Raw genomic sequence first — 23,216 nt, 5'->3', positions numbered from 1 at the left:
CAATAGTCTGGAGGTGGCAAGAAAGAAGTAGGGAGTATAGTAATAGCGGTATATATATACTACTACTATAGCGAAAGTAGAAGTAAAAGTAGAAGAAGAAGAAGAAGAAACGGAAGAGGATGTAGGTATCTCGAGTTACGATTGCCTCGAGGGGCGTGCACAGAAGTGCAAAGCAATCGTCTCTGCTCGACCCTACGAGCTATAGCCTCTTCGAGAAACGTAACGTATCGGAATACTCGGGCGTCCTGCTAAAGGGGCTGGCCCACTCTTTTCTCCCCCCACTCCTCCTCCGCCCCACTCCAGTTTTCGGCCTCGAGTTACATTACGCTATCGGCTAGCCAGAGAAACCCACGACTCGTTATGTACGAAATTCCCGAGCAGTCGGAAGTCCAGCACTTTCTTTCATCCAACGATATTTACGCGTTGTTTTCGTAGCGCGGGGCCAAGACCGCAGGGCAAACCTGGAAATTTATACGCCTCGCCGTTTAGGAATTACTGCATGCTGCGTATACGCCGTTTGAGAAATGAGCCAAGCCGGAAGAATTCAAGAATTTCGTGTAACTGCTCTTAACACGAGACTCGTTAGGAGCTCCATGGAAAAGGGTTAATGTAGCGTTGCATGACGTGGCCTAGCGTGCTCCGCTCTGTATAGCTTCATGCGCGCGGTGTTGGTGTTGCTGTGTTCTCTCTATCTCGCTCCCTCTCTTGTACTCCACTCTAGTCGTTCTGTTGTGCTCCGTCCGCTGCGCTAGTGTTCGGCTCGTACGATCTGGTAATAGGGTAGGGCGAGTAGAGAGAGAGAGAGAGAGAGAGCTATACGCTAACGCTGCTTCTCCGAGCTGCCTTATTTACGGTATATCCCAGAGGTTATTCCGCTGCGCGACTCTAAATCTTCGATCACTGTGGACTGTTACGCCAATCACATGGGTGGTGCTGAGACAAATGGAAATGGAATGATTAAAATCATCTTTGTTCTTTTAATGAAGTATTTATATGTTAGTGTATAGAGTTTTTTGTACGATTTAGTTATAAGGGGAGGGGGGGGGGGGTTATTGGGTCTTAGCGTTGACTTGTTTATTGCGTTTTTAAAGTTGTATCACTGCGCGACTCTAAATCTTCGATCACTTTGGAGTTTTTAGGTTAATCTTGTGGGTGGTGCTGAGACAAATGGAAATGAAACGATTAAAATCATCTTTGTTCTTTTAATGAACTTTATATTTTAGTGTATATAGAGTTTTATAAGTTTTTGTTTTTTTATACGATTTAGAATAGAAGGATGGGGGTATTGGATTTCAGAGTAGACTTGTTTATGGTATTATAAAAGTTATATCACTGTGGACTGTTACGTCAATCATGTGGGTCGCGCAAAGACAAATGGAAATGGAACGATTAAAATCATCTTTGTACTTTTAATGAACTATATATATTAGTGTATAGAGTTTTATAAGTATTTGTTTTTTTATACGATCTGGAACAGACGAAAGGGGGTATTGGATTTCAGAGCAGACGTGTTTATAGTATTTTAAAAGTTATATCACTGCGCGACTGTAAATCTTCGATCACTGTGGACTATTACGGCAATCATACAGGTCACGCTAAGACAAATAGAAGTGGAATGATCAAAATCATCCTTGTTGTTTTAATGTGGTATATATATGCTAACAGTGTAATAGAGTTTTATAAGTGTTCGCTGTTTTGTGTGACCTGGTATATAAGAGAGGGGGAGGGGGGGGGGGGGGTGGAGTTTATTGGGATCTCAGAGCTGCCTTGTTTATGGTATTTCAGAGGTTATTTCACTGCGTGACTATAAATCTTCGATTACAGTATTGTACTACTGCGCCAATCATATGGGTCACGCTAAGCAAATAGAAATGGAAGAATCAAAATCATCCCTGTTGTTTTAATGATGTATATATATATTTATATATATATATTTATATATATATATATATGCTAGTGTATATAGAGTTTTATAAGTGAGTGCTTTTGGTACGATCCGGTAATACGATGAGGCAAGCTTTGTTAGTTGTCGAAGCTTTCTTGTTTATATGATATTTCAAAAGTTATTTCACTGCACGACTAAATCTTCGATTACCGTTTACCATTACGCCAATCACACACAGAGGTCACGCTAAGACAAATAGAAACGAGAGAATCAGATTGGTCGTTGCAGTTTTAATAACGAATATTCGCTAGTTTATAAAATTATACAAGAGTGTTGAGTTTTTTAACCTCGTTTGACTTTTGCAAATCCATGAAAGGATAGGATGTTGTTATGTTTTTAATTGAATTTTATAGACTGCGCGCAATTCTGCAATATTCCTCTCTACTGCTTTACGTATACATTTTAACAATTTGCAACATCGATTATCCGTCAGAATGCAAAGAGCTGCGATATAGTCCAATATTTGCTTTTCTATTTTTCGGTGGAGCAGAGAGAACGTCAATGGAAGTTTATAATCTTTTAAGCGGACTACCCAACTTGGCGTAATGTACTCAAGATTTATGGCACAGGAAGTAAGCAATCTAACATTTCATTTCCCTACACGATAGCATTCTTACTCGAATGCATCGGGGACAATCGATTTGGCCCTTTCTACATCCGAGCCATAAAAAAAGAAACAATCTCTATAAAAATCAAATATAGTCTCTCTTGGGCCGTATTTTCCCTTTCATTTCACACCAATGTGAACTTTGACCTCTAATTATTATCCATAAATATATATATATTAAGTGTATCGGAAAAGATGTAGCAATATAAGACGGAGATAGAATTAACTAAAAAGTCCAAAATAACTCCCTGGTATATTTTCCGTTTGACCGCACACTAATGCGAACTTTGACCTCGAATTACTATCAATAAATATATCAAGATAACACAAAGATGAGAAACTACCTAAAAAATCAAACATAACTCCTTGGTATATTTTCCCTTCGACTGCACACGAACGTGAACTTTGACCTCCAATTACCATCCATAAATATATAAAATATATAGCAAGATAACAAAGAGAGGAAAGAAACCATAAAAACCAAATATAATCCCTCGATGTATTTTCTATTAATTTTCACACGAACTCAAATTCTGACCTTTAATTATAATCAATGAATACATTAACCACGTACCAGAAGAAGATGCAGCCAGATAATACAGAGAGATAATTGAGATCTGATATACATAAAGTATAGAACCATCTCGGAATGGAAGTAGCTTGTTTCGATCGGTAGAGCAGAATCGCTTGATGGGAGTGCCCGGGTGCATCCTAGTGGAAAACACTAATAGTTTCTGTCATTTGGGATTTGGTTTACAACGCCGCCCGTGTACACAGTAAATACGAGAGCATACAACTTACGGTATTTCCAAGATCCAACCAGTAGTTTACTCTTCTATACATATATTGTCTCGAAGAAAATGTCATTCCCAGATACACTATATATATATATATATATATATATATATATATATATATATACATTTTTAGTCTTTCCTCTAAAAGAATCATTTTACTTTCGAGGTTATAATATTTACCAAAGCGTGTAGCGAATACACCGAGAGATTTTACCGGACGAGTTTATCCTCTCCGGTATAGATGGGACCTCGGTAAATAACTGTGTGACAGTTGTCGAAACATAACCCGATGGTCCATCAGGTATTATTCGACTCGCTCCCCGGAGATGAATTAAAACTCGTCGAGACGCGCGTACTGCGCAACTGCGCATCGATCTATACATATATATGTGTATATCCATGGGTAGATGCTGAAGAGGAAAGCCCGCTCGAGTCTACGTAAGAAGGTTACGGTAATTCTGGTTAATATTGGCAAGAGCACCTGGCATTGCATCATGGAAATGCCTCGAGAGGGACTGCGTTCTTCATTCGTCTATATATATATGTATACCTGTTGAAATTTACGGGGAAAAATTTGCCAGTGCGGTCGGATCAGGTATTCGGACCACATGGCCCGAAACTTTCAGCAGGTTCGACACATTCTTGACGTCCCTCGCAAAACTATCGAATTTACGCCCCGGGCGCTTCCATATAGGACACCCGGAAGGCCTACCTGCTTTTCCCAATTTTCTTCCTCAACTATTCCTCTCGAATACGCTCCTCTTCAGGGTTGCACGGAAGAGAACCTTCCTGCCTCTTGCTCTCTGTATATATGTATATGTACTATATATATATATATATATACCTCGCTTACCCTTATCGCCGGATTGCTCGAAATTCCCGAGTATTCACGGAAGAGAAGCCGAAGACTTCTATTTAATTACTCGGCGTTATTTGTTCGATTCGAAGCCCCTCCCTTCAACGTCCAGCACGGTAACCCGGCAATCTCGGTGCTGCTGGCTCGAATTTAATCCCGAGTCCAACTCGAGAGAGCAGTGTGGCTGCTGCTACCGGCCATTAGCGGCTCTTCCGAGTATACAACTCAATGGATCGCTAATCGATTTCTTTTTCTTCGACAATCTTTCTCTCTGCTTGAAATTGCCTCTGAAAAAAAGTTTTCTGATTTCAGAGAGAGCACGAGTCGACTCGGCGAGGCAAAGGAGCACGCTCGATACTGGTGAGTAGACTTTCCTACACTTTTCGGACTGACTTTCTTGTTCTCGCTATCCGAAAGAAGTATAATAGTTGAAATTCGAGCAGGGTAGTATATCTTGAAAATCTGGTTGGTCAGAGGTATACGGCTCGGGTTCGAGTATTATATACGGCTGGTATGGAATCAGCCTATATGCTAGCAGGCTAGCTAGCTAGTTAACCACGACGATCAGGTTGACTGGCTCTCTCGCTCTCTCGCTCTCGGGCCTGGCTCCATTCCACGAACCACTCGAGTGCATTCACGATCCTTCGCGACCACCCATTCCGATTAGTGTTGGTAAATAATAGCTTTAACCGAATACTCTCGATTAGTCGTCCGTCTCGTCTGCATCCGCGACTCCTCTGTGTATATGTTGAGATTATAATTTTAGTAGTCGAGTTTGATCGGTGATTCACGATAATCGGTGTATCGAGGCTGTAGATACTTGTGTTTAAAGTAAATTTTTGTTTTTTCGTCAATTGCTTTGATAATTATTTGCTTGGGGATAGTAGAGTCATGTAAATGTACATGTTTTGCGTAAGACATAGCAAGGACACAAAATGACGCGTATCTCTTTAACTATAAGAGATATTTAAATTTTCTACAGGACCTTTTTGAAAGCACTTGTAATTTGCTTTCAAAAAGGTCATATGAAAAATTTGAATATCTCTTATAGTTAAAGAGATACGCGTCATTTTATATCCATGTTACAAGGCGTCTTACGCAAAACACCCTGTATAGACGTGGTTATACCTTGAAGTGATGTTACTGATACTCTCTCATGAGGATCAGTGAAGAATGATAGTGAACAAGGCCAAGTATGGAGAACATGCGAGAAAAGATCAGTCGAATAATTCTAACCAGGAAAAACCGTCCTGAATAGCACGAATATCCTCGGGACATCCCTGGAACATTCCAGAGATGTCCACAAGTCCGTGTACATGCTAAAGACGTCCCATGAGGATCGTGCGTCATCAGAGGTTTGCGTAGGTCGAAAAGGTGTAAGTCGAGAATCGATAAAAAGGTTTTTTATATACCTTCGAGTTTTTCTCCTCGAAAAAGAAAAATTCTTCCGTTTTCTTCGCTAAAATACAGGATTGATCTCGCGTTGAGGAACATCTTTGCAGGAGAGATTGTACATTACAGTTGACCTCGTAATTCCTTTGTATTTCTCAAACTGGAACAAGTTACATCACTCGCTTAATTTTCTCTATTTTTGTCTTTGTCTTCAGGTTCTTCCTCTACAATTATCGTCAGTATTTATTTCACAATTTTTCCAGTTGTTTCTACAAACTGCACAATTTTTAATCCCTGATCTTCGTTAGAGAAAAATCAGGAAATTAGCCTAAAACGGGACACTGTACTCCCACGAAACAAAATACAATCTCCACCACTTTTCCACGACTCCCAATCTCAAAAATGATTAATGCATTCGGATAGCGTTGATCGGAACACGCGTAAGTTTTCCGTACTTTGCTCTCGCAATCTAAATTGGGATCTTCGAAAGGAGCCGCGTGGATGATCGCGCGTAAAATCGGAAATTAAGCGAGTTCAGGGGCACTTGAAAAATGCGATCTTCCTATAGAGATAGGCTACTCCGGGATTAGAAGGCTATTCCCAAGTAGTTGGAATTTCTTCGAACAAGGATCCCGGGATAGCGAGAAAATCGTTATGTGTTGCGTTGGTTGGGAGGAATTTCGATTTACGTTTGTGTAAGTGTGCCGTATAGCTGCTACTACGAGATAATAGGATATGCGTGCGGAGGGACGCAGATGTTGAAGAGAGAGAGAGAGAGAGAGAGAGCAGCCCTTCTGCAAGGGCGAATATCTTGGACCCTCGAGCAACGACTAGCCCGAGACACGAGCCAATCAATCCCCATCTGCTCCCTCCTATATAGTACATACACATATATACACAGTACAAGAGCGTACACATATAAAGGACCACCCCCACTTTCCAGACGTCTCCGGAATTTCGAAGATCCTTAAGGAACCAGATTGTCCAAAGGCACTCTTACTTTTGTTTGTTATCCAGTCTGATTGCCGGTGGTTACCTTATTATTATCGACTGCCACTCTTTCCACCCCCTCCCCTATTCTCAACATATATATATATATATATAGCTCACCCTCCTATATATAGAATCGACTGTGTGTGTGTGCAACCGCGTGGCGTTAGGACAAAGGCGCCGAAGCGCCAACCTTTTTCTTCCAGCTGACTCGCAGCCCCGTGAGGCACGCATTTTATCCTCATCATCGATTTCTCCTATTTGTGTTTTTGCCCGAAAACCTTGGGACACGATCCTAAACCCAGCAGGGGCGCTCGACGCGTTCCTAAAAACCAGTCGAGGGCCACTCGTTCCAAGTTTATTTTATACGGCTCAATTTAGAGACAATGGAGCCTCCAACGATATTATCTCGTTCACGGCAGATTTCCATTTCGTTTAAATTCACCGATGATTACGCGCTGTGTGCAGCTTTTCGGGAAAAACAACCTTCATCGAAATTCGATCGTGTAAAACATTACTATATATATATATATATATATATATATATATAAAGCTTGTAATTCTGTGATAACTGCAGCGTTCCGGAAGCGGCTGTCCGTAGCGTACGGCTAATTCCGGGAGCTTGGGTCACTTGGAACGCTGACTCGACGAAATTTTGGTAATTTCGAGTGTCAAGCGTTTCCGGGTGATTGGTCGGGGACGAAGGCGGTGGTGGGAGTGACAGGTGTGGGTCGACTCTGGTTCTTCCTCGAAGGGAGTGTCTAATTAGTCTTATATTGCCTCGAGAAACTGTATCCCCCCTCCCCCCTTAACTGCTTTTTACACGAAAACACCAGTGACTCCGTGTGCTCATCCACGAACGCTGAGGCTATTTCTCAGCAAAAAGTACCAGTGGAGCTTCCGGAGCGAAAAGAACTGGGACACCCGATGACGAGGACCTGGAGAACCAAGAAAGACTCACAATTATCGCACATTGACGAAGCACGACCAATTGTGCGGAAATAAGCGAAAAACAATAGGTCGGAAAATAGTTGCAAAGTGCAGAAACAAACAAACGCCAGTGCGGAACAAAAGATCTCTGGTGTCTGTGAACCGCTGGGTTGCACTGCTGGCAATTCGCAGTCGTGCTCAATTAGGCTGTTTCGTGTAACTTCTGGAACTATTTTGTTTGCGAAAGTAGGGAAATAAATAGAGGGAAAGCGGAACAGTGGAGTAGTTATTCGAGAGCGTCGGAGGGTTAATCAAAAGCGAGATTCAGAGGAGAGTTGGCTCGGAAGAAGAATACTCGCGGTTTGGAACACGCGAAGGTGCCCTTGGGCCGATTCAAGGGAAGCGACCGATTGTATAGGATCGAGTGTGGATGAGAAGGCAACGTGCTTCATCGGTCCTCTTACTTTGCGTCACGCTATATATATCGAGAGAGAGAGAGAGAGAGGTTCTCAACCAGCATATCCCATCGTTATAAAGCGGACTTTTGCTGACGAGCAAGGAGAATTGGCTAGCTTAGCTCTGCGCAAGCAAATGCACGCCGCGTTTTCTTGCAGAGCGAACTAATCGCTTAACTGGTTCTCGGCGAGCATTTAAGCTGAGAGAAGCATCAAACTAGCGTAATTGAGCACACAAACCATTCGCCTTGGACCGGGCTAAACGAAGTCTGGATAACTATTCCCCAACGTTTGATATGCGAAGCCCTCGTAAACTCGGATATTACAGCTTTCGAACACGAGGTGACTACTCTTTATTGCTGCTTCGATCTGTGTGACTTTGTATTCGGGAATCTTCGGTCACTGGGTATAACTTGTTCGTTTCATTTTGCGTGGATGCCTTGGAAGGAGACTTTGTAGGGTGATATTAATATTTGACACTGTTTGTACTATGTCATTGAACAGTTATATATATATATGGATGTAGGGTGTTATAGGTATGTACGGTGTGGTTATATAGCTGGCGAGTAGTTTCAATGGATCATTCTACTTGCAAGTTTTATATACATGTACGTAAATGTACGTTTTCCCATTAATTATACCTTGTCCAAAAATATAACGTACTTCGGTTACTTGTAATCATTATCCTCCGGTCTTTTGATTTATAGGCGACAAGCGCGCGTATACCCCATGCGGACTGAACGTAAAAATATTGCTTGACACGGGACTGCGAAGAATACAAATGTGAAAAAGTAATTTATCAGAATTTCGTTGTATTAAAAGCGATGAGATTTTTTAAGCAACTATAAAGTGTGATATCTATGTATATATATATATGTGTGTGTGTGTGTGTGGGTGTAAACCAGGCTTTATTGAATAATTTATTTTTTCTCAAGATCGTTTCAATATTTACGTCCAAAAACAATGAAATTAGTCTTTATTTACCTCGTATCCATTTTAGGAAATAAACTTTTTCGAAATAACCAGCCTTCCCCTCTCCATCTTTGTTTTCAAGTAGTTTAGTCTCGGGCGTTGATGTATACTGCATTTTAGGCAAAGTTGGCGAATACATTGAACTTAAGATCTTATGGATTTATATGAGGATCGTGTGCAACGGTATATATAGTAGTTTAAAAGTTTCCCGGGTCACGAGGTGCATAAAATAGAAGCTGTACGTATCCATTTCGACGATGCCGTAGCGAGAAACGGCCTTCGTTGTCCTTGCCACTTCCTCTGAGCACCCCCCCCCCCCCCTACAAACAAAAACAGTGCATTATCCATCCGAAAAGCCGCTAATAGCGCATGATCACGATCTTCAATTCCGCTTGAAAAGCCACGTGGCGTTATGCGTGGCATACAGCAGCAGCAATAACATCAGCGAAATTGGACGAATAAGGTCAAAGGGTCTGTCTCGATCATAAGGTCGAATTCCTCCGCACTCTCTCGCACTTCCGGAATTTCAATCCCGACCGTTAGCCGGAGGATAATGACGTTGGCGCGTAAAACGTTTTACGTTCTAGTTTTCTCCTTTTATCTCCTCCCCACCCTCTTCATCGTCTTATACGGGTATAGCTTCCACCCCCCAAAAACCGAGCAATCTTTCTTCGGTTAATTCGCGCATCTACATACCGGATCCCTGATACACGCACACTCGCTACGCCAAACTCTCCTCATCGAAACTCGTCGACAACCGGATCCTCCCGTTCTTCCCCGGAGAACGCCGAAGAAGAGGACCTCGGCGAAGCAATCCCCCGAAATTAAGCAGGATTTGAAACGATGATTAAGATTAAGCTCGGGTACGATGGTCAAGGCAGATAGGGAAAAACTTTTCGTTAATGATAGAAAAAACGAGGGAAAAGTGTGCGCGGCAGCAACGAAGCTTTAGCCCCGGATTTTTCCACCCTCCTCTCTATCCGATTGAATCCCGGCGGGAGAACCGGTAGTTACAATAACTCGGAACGTGATTATTTCTTCCGAGCAAAGCGGTTGAACGGCCAAGCAGATTCCCCCTCCCCTCTCTAAATAGCGAGAAAATAATTGCGATAATTGCGATAAGGTTTATAGGCTGTATCGACTGGCGCGAATCTTAGAACAGCTGCTTAGAAAGTTCTCGATTAAAGATAAACCAAGAGAATTTCACGAGACAGGCTTCGAGTTTCTTTCTCATATCCGGCTGCAAACTTAGATAATCTCTTCTGAAAACCGAGCTAGGTGCTTTTCCCTCCTCGGGGTATGGATATCCATTTTTCTTCTCCCCCCTCTCACCTGTACATATATATATATATATATATATACTCGTGTCTTTTTTTCTCCACCAACTCTGGATAATGATAAGAATTACAGCAATTTTCTCTGTGACCGTACAGGTGCGGTTTCTGCCTCACGTGTGCTCGAGTCTCGTACACGTCACCTGCACTTTGATTCCACGTCAGGAGAGAGAGGCCGGGTTGTATATGCATGTATATGTATACGTGGGTAGCTGGAGGAAAAAAGAAGAAGGGAGCTTATTAACGCTCGCGCCAGAAAATTCCACGTCCATCGATCTCGCGACTGCGTTCGCCATCGTGAACCGTAACGTTCCTCGACGGCGATTCCTCCGCATCGATTTCTCGGGATTTCCACTCTCGCTCGATCGCCATTCTGCTCCGTCCGTGTACCATCGATGACGTCACTCACGCTTTCCGGGCATGAAAGCGATTATTGAAATATGGCTAATATGATTTTCGCTGGTGGTACCACCGCTCGAAAGCTCGCCTTCCGTGTCTGCTATTTCTGTCGGGAGTATCGTCCTAGGATTATACTCGCGACTCTCAACCCTCCCCCCCCCCCTTCTTCGAACACTCCTCGTCAGGTTTGACAAGTAATATCGCGCGCCGCAGAGTCTTTATTTGTCCTATCAATTAAGGTTTTTGCTCGAACGAAACGAGCTCGTAGCACCAATTTACTCCATTGATACGTTCAAATTGGTATTCAATCTGGCTTTTATTCTTCACTTTTTCCACTGGATTCTACGTCTTTTTTTTTGTTTGTTTATTTTTCGTTTCGTTTGTTTAAGTCTATTGGGATTGAAAAATAAAGGGAAGCAGGTTGAATTCCGATTTTTGAAGAATTAAATGTACAGAAGTTGTATGTAGCATTGTGTTGGTACGTGCAAGCAGCTGCTTGATTGTTATGCATTATTCAAGCGGTGGCCCTCTTTGTTGCGACTCTCTGCCTGCCTATCTCGCTCACCCCCCCCCCCCCCTTCTCTCCCCGTCTCCCTAACCTGCCTGCCTGTCTGCAGATTTATTTATGTTTATGACATAGAAAAACTTATGGATAATTGAAGTTTGCTTCTCTCTCTCTTCGGGATTAAATTTATCTCATCAGAATTTCAATTTTTTCCCTTTTTCCTCTACATAGCGTATACGCTACACGTATAATTCAATTGTTAAGATAGCAGTCGTATCTCAAGGCGGAGCCCGTGTTTTCTCAGAATTATCAAGTTTCTTTTCCGACAAAAATCTGGTGGATTATTAGCGGTAATTGCAATGCTTTCAGCTTCCGAGTGATTGCCTTAGCAGCTATGGAGAAACGAGAGGCGATGTTTTCTCTGCTTATCTTTTTTTTGCATCCATTAGAGCCAGTCCGCGTTTTTATCTGCTATTTTGAGCAGGGGTTTCCGGGACGGGGGTTCGACCTTCGATTTTCCGCAAGGTTTTCAGTAAACGCGCGCGTTACCTGTGGAGGGACGCTGTGTAGAGAGGCGGACAAACGGGGCGCGCATAAAAGGGAGGAGGGGGAAGGAGGGGGGGGGGGGGGACTTTTGATTTTTGTCCGCGAGCCAAGTGCGGGAGAGACGCGCAGCAGTGGAGACCGTGGAGAGTGGCCGTCGACGGGTAGCGCATGGCACTGCTGGCTGAGCACTAAGCACCCGCGATCGGTACTCTTGAAAGCGTTTACTGAAACATCACTAATGTGATTTTCGGTGCTGTTGAGCGCTCGACCATTCGCAATTTATCGATGACGCCTTTGTTTGCGCTACGTGAGTGAAGGATTACCGTTGCTGCGTCAAAGGAAGTGCTTTCGATTACGCCAATACAGTACGATATCACTGATATAGAACGCTGCGCAAATATTTCCATTTCCCAACTGTCCACCGATTACCCGCAAATTATTTTCCCGCTCGGTTGTAGAGATAGAGAAAGAGAGGGGAGAGGGGTGAGGGGGGGGGGGGGACGAAGAACCGCGCGCGGCCACTGAACCTTGTTGTCCTCGCTCGCAGCGATGAGATACTATAAAAAAGACTGGTTTGGAAAAAACGTCATTGGTATCAAAGCGTCAATTTGCCCCGATACGTGTGTCCTACCTACAGCGAATACCATCTTTCCTCCTGTTTTTTTCCTGCCAATACAGAAACTGATTGCGTGGACGCTGTCACTCACGATCAGAAGCTATAAAAGCGATTAGCGAAACATCACTAATACGATCTGTGCGATCTGCGCTATCCCCCCGGTCCCTGATGGCTACGATTCGTCAGGATGCACTTGGACAAAAGCGGATCAATACGGACCAATACTCATTGTTAAAATGTCTTTGACGCGAATCGAGAGCTGAGAACGATATAATGACTTTTATTATAAACCGTGACAACTTTTATTTTCCCTCGCCCAGCCTGTACACACGCTATTCATGGCGTATACGAGAGTTTCTTTTTAATCCCTTTGAATGAAAACGCTGGCTTCTTCATCGATTTTCTACTTTTCTCGGTTTTCTGTATAATATTCCTTCGTCGCGTTGTTGTTTACCGTGGAGGAAAAATAATTTAGATCGTGCGAGGTTTGTTCCGTTCGCTTTGTGTTCGTTCTGAGAATTGGAGTATTGACTTTGTTGACGAAGAATTTTTGGAACCGAGGAGACGTCGGCGTTCCGCGAACGCCCCACCAACGGTTTCGGAGTTGTTTGTCAACGTTGACTATAAAACAGCGAGCCAGCGGAATCGCGGACACATTCTTGTTGGAGTTTCAGTACCGAGAGGAGCAATCTTTGTTTGTGATTTTTAATAAAGAATTACTGCCCTAGTGAATTAGTTGTCTTTTACTTAAATATATATTTATACATAGTCCCCCTACAATCTGTGGCGAGTTATTGGAGTGAAAATAAAAATTATACACGTTCCATCGACCGCTAATATCGAAGCTATCCAGCTATTGTGTTTTTACGTGCTTACGATATTCCCGGCGTTATCGCGTGTGACATTGAATTCTCTCTCTCATTGGCTGTTAGCCCGAAGACCCTATATCCGTCCCCTTTTATCGTGGCTTATTATAAATTTTCACGCTGCTTTCCTCGTCTCCCGACTTGTTTCAGTGTCACGCTACGTGCTCGTTGGCCGTTGCAAGGGTGCAGGTAATTCGCTCGCACGTTAGCTAGATTTTACTGTCCAGCCGATTATCGTCCCGATAGAGCGAATACTTGAGAGTTAAAGTAGCGACGGAACTCCGATTAGATGGCGCTGCCAGCGTACGCGGCTAGAAAATATTCTCCAGCAGAATTTATCGCAAGACGCCATATTGTACATCTATCTGCTTCTCGAAAGTTTTGCTGAATTGAAGTTTAATTGAAAAAAGTGGAAAGTTTACTCTATACGTGGCGCGAGAGTGATCGTAACGAGTAAACAAGGCCTTTTTCACTAACCTCACTGGCCGACGCGCAAAAACTTGTTTTATTCGCAAGAGCCAACTATACATATGGCACTGTGCATAGCTTTGTTAATACTGTCCAATGTCCGGCCGCAAGGAATTGCCGCTTGGAGGAAACGTCTAGGTAAAGTTTTTCGGGTTTTTCGCTTGGCTCTCCGCTGTGTTACGGGTACGTGTCACTGGCAGCATCGGCTCTGCTCGGCGTGCTGCTATAATTACGAGGGAAAAATCATTCGGGCAAGAAGAGATCGTAACGAGAACTGATATTGGGGAAGCGAGCGAGTGAATTTTTTCCAAACCGTTTTAACAGCATTTACAGCATATAAAAAGAACATTCGTTGTATGGCAAAGAGCTGGCAATAAATTCTTAACACCCCGACAGTATCGTTAGGTAAGATAAAGCGAGCGCATTACTCTCGCGCAACGAACAAAATGTGGAATTCTATCCAGCGCGCCGCTACACCGGAACCGTTCTTTAGTTTCGCGTGTTGGGTGGGGCTCGCTTCGATAATTACTAATGAGGAAGTCGCCTGAGAGGAAAAAAGTAAACACACTTTCCGTGTCCTCCATCACGCACTGTCTGCCACATATATACATAGATATAGCAATATTCGCCGAATATATTTCGTCGAGTTTACGTGTAAGCAGTGTCTGAAAATGCAGTGAAGTGTACCAGAGTTCGTGCTATACATATATATAGGGCTCGGGGACGAACTGCGTGACTCCTCGCCACGTTCCACGCCCGTTTTCTCTAGAACCGCGCCTGATCCCTGACGTCACTTCCGGTGCGGTTCCCTCTTTCAAGATCTGACATGGATTGGGGAGCAGAACGGAACGAACTGCTTTTGCTCGTGCACGGGGGTTTTACGGTTGGCCTTTGTTTGCTATTTGCACGGGCGTTCCTGCGCGAAAACGCGTTTTGCCACACCGATGAGAGAGGGGGCAACTCGGAACGGAGGAGAGAGCATCCACGGAAAAACAGTGACACCAATCACCCCCCTCCCCCCCCCCCCCTCAAAGTCGATATCGAACAGTTCTTCTCCCGAGTCTAAAAGACATCTTTTATTCGTCGAAAAAGCGTCTCTCTCGCTCTTCGGATCATCTCCGCGCGCGTGGGACCCTCCTCTAAAACAAAGAAGCGATTCAAATGAAACGCTCGGAGGAAAGAGACTAATTGGCAAATATACCTACGCAATCAGCAATATTCCGATATTGAGTGGAACGGCGACAAACTTTATTCTTCGAAACGACCTCCTGATAAACTTGCCTCCTGTCTCGTAAATCTCACGAATTGCCTTGTTTCATGACAAAAGTTTTCTGAGGAGATCAAGGGGACTGATAAGAGTCAACCGGTGAATAATCAGATAAATCGGGCCGGAATTTTCTGTATATATACAGAAGAAGTATGTTTTCAGGGCAATATCAACCCCTGTATTACGTTTTCTTTGCTTTATTGCCTGGTTGACGCGTATCTCATCGAAGCTGCTAAGTATCGTATACACACACACATATACAGGAACAGTGCGTTAAATTATGTAAACAGTTGGTAAGCACGAGAAACTATAAATACTTCTAGTTAAGTACACGTGTGTGTATAAAAGAAGTAATCCGTGTCACGAAGTAAACTTGAGGCAAACTAGATACATAGGTGGTGGACGGACCACGAATGGCTGCCTTTAGCCGTACAGCCGTATATATAGCTACGAGTCAAGACACACATCGTACAGTATGTAAAACTATAAACAAACAGACTAGACTACTTTTGGAACACAAAGCGCACGGTGTGTGCGATTCTTCGTTGTCGTCGTGTAGATTCGGTAAATAAAGTATTTCTCGTTGCCTTTGGAAATTGCCCTATCTATATATATATACATATATATATATAAGTAACCAGTGTAGCTGGTACATACGACGGACTATGAAGGAACCAACCAAGCGCGACGCCGCACGAATTTTTGCAAGGTAACGCGTCAGTATTTTGTACAGAACAGCAGCTTAAGCGTCGATTAATACGTAAAGCTTTATCGGCTATGATTAATCACGCCAGGACGGTGACTGTGGTGGTGGTGGGGGGGGGGGGGGGGGGGTGGCAGTGGAGGGAGGTCGATCGCGGCCACTTGCTTTTCTCAGGACAATCAATTTGATGAAAATCTAGCAGGGGCATGCTGGGCGAAAATACGCGCTCGCTCGGTCGTTCATCCTTGTCAGACGGTAATTAACGTAAGCAAAGATCGTTATCTAGCGGGGTTCTTTCGCCCTCCTCCTTATATTCGGCCCTCTTTTCTTTTCACCCTCGGCAACAGCTATTTCTATTACGGATCCGCGCACACACACTATATATATATGTATACTATCTCCAAAGCCCATACACAGCTCTCCCGCTTCTCGCTACATCCTCTCTCATCCAGGCACACAGCAGCCCCTATTCTCTCCTCAAGTTCAATGTGTACTTTATTTTTCCACGCTAAGGGCGCTCCTACGAATTTTCAGCCACCAGCGCGAATCTCCTTTAATAGGACCGCAGTGATGCGTGTTATGCGTGAATGCATCGTTCCCTCTCTGTCTCTCCACCCCCCCCCCCCTTCAATTTGCTTTTGGAAATGTGCAGCAGCAGTTTAACCATCGCGACCCTCCCAATGAATCCAGCCGGCGGATATGACAGAAGGGTTATCGTTTTTCCTATTACTCGAGCCGCGTATATCAGGATCCGGAAATTACCTGCCGCCGTATTATCATACGAGGGTCAATTCGAGACTTCCAGCCCGTTCCCAAATCCTTCCTCTACTCGACTGTCAGTTCTCTTCCCCTTCGACATCAACGACCAAGCGGCTCGCTCGCCTCGGCTCCGCCAGCGAAGTAGCGTTTACCGTTCGGCAATCAATAGCCTACGTGCCTCGCAGTCCCGATGAGTACTCCTATACCCCGGAGCAAAACCATCCTCCAACCTAACACTCCGGTATCGCGTAAGATACTACGGATGCTATAATATGCGCGCGAGACTTGACTTTTTATCATTTGCTTGGATCAAACTCTTTCGTCTTGGAAGCAATTAATTGTTACGTGTTTATAGCGAGTGGTTTGGGGGTTGTATGTGGGGGTTGTGTACCTGATGTTCGTTGGTGGATGGTAAATTGGGTGGTCGTTGATTGTAGTAATAGGTAAATATTTGTGATTGGTTAAAAATTGTAGAATTAAAAATTGTATGGGGGTGCTTCGGGCAAATTGTAACGATTTTTGGGAAAATGTGGGTGATTTTATCATTTATTTACAATTTCTTGGTGGTAGCTGTTTTTTTAAAGCTCTACAATTATTCGTTTTTGTAATAAACAAGTAAATTATTTGGAATTTTTACTGATCTTGGCAAAAAATATTTTTTTTTCAACTAGTCAACTGTTACAATTTTCAAACATTACAATGAAAACAACACGCGTAGAAATTTTGTTATTTATTTTTTCTTTATCAATTGATGGATGAAGAGAGCCTCGGTTAAGTACTATTAAATATTTATAACAAAATAAAACGAAAATTATTTAATAGATCGCAAGATTTATATCGAATTACTATATAATATAGACAAATGTAAAAGTTTTTTCATTCACACCCTTTATACGTGTCCGCACTTAGCAAATTACGCATTGCACCCATTCTTCTTCATTAAATTTGCTGTAAGCAACTCTGCGAAATAAGGCTGTTACGACTTACCTCGACTTACAATTTTGAACGTTTTTGTTTATACAGAAAAATATAATTGCGAGTAGTGGAAACATAAAAGCAGCATTTTTAATCTAAAAATATAGCCAATAATAAGTAGGTATTCATTTTTTCTGTTATTAACTAATTTACCTTAAATCAAGATTTACGAAATATATTTTTTTCTATTTAGTGACTGAACCGAAAATTGTTACTGTATCTTTTATTTTTCCATTTCGATTAGACACTGATTGTGTTTGCATAATAGGACTAATCATATTAGAAGTTTTCAGTGAAAAATTTGATCAATGATTTCAAAAAGCATTGCGCAATAAGCTTGTTACAACTTACCCCTGTTACAACTAGCCTCTGGCGCCCCTGGAACCGCTAATATTCAACCCTCGTATGTTACTTCGGAAAACGAAACATTTGTCGTCGCACGGATCCTTCGTACATGCGTGCTAAAGCTATTCCATTTTATTGAAAACAATGCTTGATATCAGTGACGTCATGCATACAAGGTTCAATGCTATTAATTCAATGTTTCCGAGTACTGTACCAGTCTTAGCCCAAATTTAATGTTCCCGCTAGGATAATTAATAGACTAAACATCCTCCGTGAATTTTATAAACATTCCTAGCTTTAACAAAGCATCTCTCTTTTGAAAAGAGAACATTTTAATTATAACAAAATATCGTCTTTTCTACAATACTGTACCACTGTTTATTTAATTAAATAAATGAAATAATTTTTTGTAAATAAATATATTTGCCCTAATTAAATTCTTTTTTGTCTTCTTCTTTCTTCAGTAGAAATTCTCCTGGCAACCCTAAACGTTCCTCACATACCGAACCATCATTCCTCTTCTTCGAACGTTACCCCATCCCACCAATAGCATCCAACGCCTTCACCTGTACAAAATAACTGAGACCTTGATGGACGTATGATTCGACATCCGACCTGGCATAATTTTCTTCTCCATACCCAGTCGCATCCTTGCGACGCCGGCATGCAATTAATTTCAACGAAAAGTCGCACTTAATCTAGCAATTAATTCCTCTTGATTACTCGCCGCGCGCGCGCAAAAGAAGTAACAAATGCTGGAAGGAAAGTTTGCGCGCACTGTTGATTAAATACTCGGTCCACGGGAGCAGCAGCAGCAGCGTGGCAGTTGTACAGCTTCTTCGTCCGACGAATATTCAGCGAGGCGAGCTTTACGTGCATCGTTTATTAACCTGTCGCGCGTGAGAAGCCTCTTCAAGTGTCAAGGGATAACTACAGTCTCTCCGCGCGAGCGCGCGCTCGCGCGTCCTCTGACTCCCATGCCGGTGCAATATGGCCCGAAAAAATTAAATTTTAAAAACCGTATAGACGCGCGTAATCCGAAAATGGCCCAGTTTTTTTTTCAATCATCTTCCTCAACTTTGACAAAAATGAAGATGAAGAGGAATACAAAGGGAACTGGAGGATTTCTTTACGACGAAATTTTATCGTTCGCAGGAATATTTTATAATGTTTTGTATTTGCATTCCTATATATATATATATATATATATATGTATGCACACGGATGCTGCTGAATCTAATACTTGTAATGCGTTTCGTCTATAGGACTAGTGGAGAACACTCTTCGGTCTTGGAGTTATCGATATCATAACTCGAACTTGGATACCCCTTGTCGTCGTGTCGTCCCTTGTCCACTTACACACACACACACACACACACACATTGTCCTTAAAGTCCCTGTGCCGTTAGTGCCTGCTGCAACTGCACAACCATGTACCAACTTTTTTATTTATCGACTTTGTTGGAAAATCCCAACCCCTTCGTTTTCCAAACCCTCCATATAGCAGCACGAGATTCTTCCCAGACGCAGTTTCCCTCATCTTGTTTTCTGCTTTCCATCAAGTTCTTTACCAGCCGCCTTTTGTGCGCCACTCTCGCTCCGGCGTTTCTTCTATAGACTCGTTACTAATTTAGCCCCGACTGAATCACAATTTCAAAATACGTGCTTCACAGGCTGCACGGACCCGCCGAATAGGAGAGCCTCTCGTTCCATTCAGCAGTTCAAAGAAATTGACTTTATTTAACATTTCAAGTTGCTACTGTTGCTATTGCTTATGGATATATAGATATAGTATGTAGCTGCGAGGAAGGATACAGTCGTGGATCGGAGGTCAAGATTGTCGGTAGACGTTGCATCTGGCTGAATTCCTATATATGGATCTCGTTCTCCTTTATTTATAGATCGGTTAATTCTATTATATATTTTCTCTCTTTTGCATGTTTTCTTCCGTTTTATATGGAATATCGTAATGATATTAGTGCATTATTTAACGTTTCAAGTTGGTGCTCTTGCTATTGTTTATTTAGCGATATATATACGGTACACAGTTGCAAAGGAAGAGCAGTGATGGGCCAAAGGTCAAGACTGTCAGTAGACGTTGGATTTGGCAGAATCGCTATGAATCTCACTCTGGTTTATTTATAGATGAGTTAATCCCATTCCTCCCTTTTGCATACCTTTCTCCCTTCCACGTTGTACCATAATTCTCACGCTCGACGCCTTTTCGCACATGGCCAACACAACGATCCAAACGAATTACTATTCCCCCCAGTTATTTTAATCGTCGAATTTACGCCCACCCTTTGATGCTCCTTCATTCTGCCAGATAATCCTTCAATTTCATCAACAGCTTTTAAATGAAACTTTCCATTCAACGCACATTGCTTTTTAGCCGATTAAATCCTTAGAGTGTGTGCGTGTATTATTGATCCTTCTTCGCTCGCTCGCGAGCTCCTCGCTATTTAAGATGCAAAGACTCTTCGTCCATAATTACCTCACGAACGATTACATTGGATTACACGAAGCACATTCGCCTCTTAAAACTGTTTTCCTTTTTTTCTTCTTTTAATTTTATTTTAAATTCGTGTCTTCTCGACTCATAGCCTCGCATAAGTCTCAACACAACGACGTAGACGATGACGAAGGTCTCTAATTTCCCCAACTGGCTAATTTCATATCCACAATTTTCTCCATCGTGACTCCTCCACCGTTCAAACTATCTCGTCGTCGGGACAATTCGTCAATAATCTCCCATAAGAAAATCTATAGAAAAAAGAAAGAACGTTTTTCCACTCGCAAGACCACTTTGCATCTCCAAGCTCTTCCAGCTTCCCACTTACGCACACCACGATGCACACGTATGGCTTGCATCAGGCAGTGGCGGAGACTGAAAAAGAGATGAAATTAGAAAATTTCCAATGTTTTCATTTATCATGCATTAACGAAGCTTCGGCCAATGTGCCAAATTGAATTCTCCCTTGGTCCGTATTTATAATGCATAGCTAACTACACGAATACAAGAGAGTTAGTATGATAGGTTAAATAGAAGAGTTTCCAAACTAATTTAGTATGCAATGGCTAGGAAAAATTAAATACATCCAATGAAGTTTAAAACTTCATTTCGAGCACATAAACGTATCTAAAATATACGCGAAGCGTCGCTCGTGGCTTTCACGTTCGTATCCCTTAACGTCCCATTCGAGCTTCACCTCCAGTACGACGGTCATAAAATACATAGTCCAATCTTACCAACTTTGTTATTTATCGGCTGGCCCGGAAATCTCTTCCCATCTTCCTTCCGTTAGCTTCGATCCTTCCCGTCGAGCTAGTTTCTCACTTCCTTTTACTCCTTTAGCAGTTTACCTCCTCGCGTGTAAATTCGCTTGCCAAGAAATCCCGCTCTTCTTCTCCAACAGTTCGTTCGTTCGCTCGCTCGCGTTTAATTCTACCAAATTGTCTCTATTGTTCTCCGAACGAGATCACAGGTACCAGCCAGCTGCGGACGGTAAAACTCGCTCTCCCATTGGCTTCTGCGACTATTATCATCAATTAGTATACGCGAAAACACATTTCCGCCCGGCCTATTATACACGCCATCGCTCTTCAATTTGCCCGAAAATGAAACAAAGCTGAATGCTGAATTTTCGTAGAATTTCAATTTTTTATTCGTCGACTTTGTCGCTTCTTCCCTTTCGCCTTTTCTCTGCGACTTCAATTCTATATATATATATATATATTTGTCCTTTTCCCTCCTATACCAGAGTGCTCGGAGCATCTCTCCTCCGCTTCTCACTGAGAGAGAGAGAGAGAGAGAGAGAGAGAGAGAGAGAGAGACCTTGGATTCCGTCCCAGCAGCAACTCTGTCCTTCTCGAGGAAGCTAATTGTCCTCGTTCTTCTCATTGTCGGTTCGTCGCCGTTCTCCCGGAGAAACTGGGACTCGAGAATCATCGTGCATCTGCACTCTGTCCATGTATCGCTTGTCCTCCGTAGTTGTGTGCGCGTCTAGGGAGGGGGGAGAAGCACCGGAATAAAACCTTGACGAGGGCTTGCTCGTTGCTACTCGCCGACGATAAAAGCCTCCAGCGGACTGTATTTAAAGCGACGCGGCGCGGCGCGGCGTCTTGGGCTACACGAGGCGACTCGACGCCCCGCGCCGTACGTGAATTAATCGAGTTAATTGTTCCGTACTCTCTGCCTGCTTTCGCTTCCTCTTCTCTCCGCTTAATTAGATACATTGAACCGTATATATGCTACGCTTCCGCATGTCCCACCGTGAAATCCCCCCCTCACGCTCTTATTCAACCTTTAATTATCCTAATACTTTTTATTCTCCCTCTGTGCGTGGTATAAACCGCCCCATTTCACGGATTTAAAAACGTCCCGTGATAAACTTCTACCCGAACTCCAAATTTTTTTATAAAATTACTACGACAATTAGATACATTGAACTCTGTGTATATGTGTGTGTGTTATACTTTTGCACGCGTCCCACTACGAAATCTGCCCCTCGCGCTTTTATGTGTACCCCGACCTTTAATTATCCTAATACTTTTTGTTCAGTGTATATATATATATATATATATATAATTGTACGCGTGGTATAAACCCCACGGTTACACAGATTTAAAAAGCTCGTGTGAGGGAAAAGCCGCTACCTAAATTGTAAATTTTTGTTATAAAATTAAAACAGTCGTAGGGAAGTTTGTAAGTTGTATGTCTGTGTTGGTGTAAAATTAGACTGGATTGTGAAAACAATTTAGTTGCTATTACTACAAAATTGTTGTAATTTTAGAAAAATTAGTCGTCACTCGCGGAACGAGTCAATTGTTATAGAAATTTCACAAGACACGATCGCGTCGTGTTTTTCTCTTCAATTATGGATGAAATACTGATTTCTCAATGGATCATAACAATAACAGAACTATGTGTATCATCGTTTAGCCGTTGTGGCGTTCTCCGAAGAGTTTTTATAACGCGACTCTAGGAAGCCAGTGGTGTGTCGAAAGCGAAGGTTTAGCCATATTTTACTAATTGACAATTTTATAGCTCGCTACTACATTGTTGTAAATTTACACCTTACTGCAAAAAAAAAGAATTTACTAGCTATTACTACGAAATTGTAGTTTTACACTGAAAAAAATTTCAACCAATGAAAACAATTTTTTTGCTACACAAGGAATAATTCATTATATCAATAATTCACTTCATTGTTGCATTGAAAAATTCTTCTCAGTGTACAAATATTTCCCACTGTATTTCGATTAACACATCAAATTTACAAGGTACAATTATATGGAATTTTTCTCTTCAGTTAGACAAAATTCTGATTCCCTCTAATGATACATAATAATAATAAATCTGCGTGTAACATCGTTCAGATCATTGTGGCATTCTCCGAGGAGTTTTTATAACGCGACTGTAGGAAGCTAGCGTAGTTTATAAAGCTAAGGTCTAGTCGTAGTTTACTAATAGAAAGCTTTATAACCCA

General features: G+C 42.4%; 1 protein-coding gene across 2 annotated transcripts in view; it reads left to right on the top strand.

The window, feature by feature from the left end:
- The window catches only part of LOC136782019 (carboxypeptidase N subunit 2-like), a 118,942-nt gene that overhangs the window by 43,350 nt on the left and 52,376 nt on the right, over positions 1 to 23,216 (top strand). The window contains exon 2 of one of the 2 annotated variants that reach the window (XM_066741130.1): positions 4,518 to 4,565. The exons of the other annotated variant lie outside the window; for it this stretch is intronic. Coding sequence (XP_066597227.1) covers positions 4,518 to 4,565 — 48 coding nt within the window. The remainder of the gene's footprint in view (positions 1 to 4,517; positions 4,566 to 23,216) is intronic. 2 annotated transcript variants of the gene reach the window in all.

This window comes from Prorops nasuta, unplaced genomic scaffold (assembly GCF_024137725.1).
Source record: "Prorops nasuta isolate Cenicafe-Biocafe unplaced genomic scaffold, Cenicafe_Pnas_1.2 PNAS00002, whole genome shotgun sequence".
NCBI classification, from domain to species: domain Eukaryota; kingdom Metazoa; phylum Arthropoda; class Insecta; order Hymenoptera; family Bethylidae; genus Prorops; species Prorops nasuta.
Note: the sequence above shows the minus strand (reverse complement) of the source record. Positions and strands in the feature narration are given on the sequence as shown.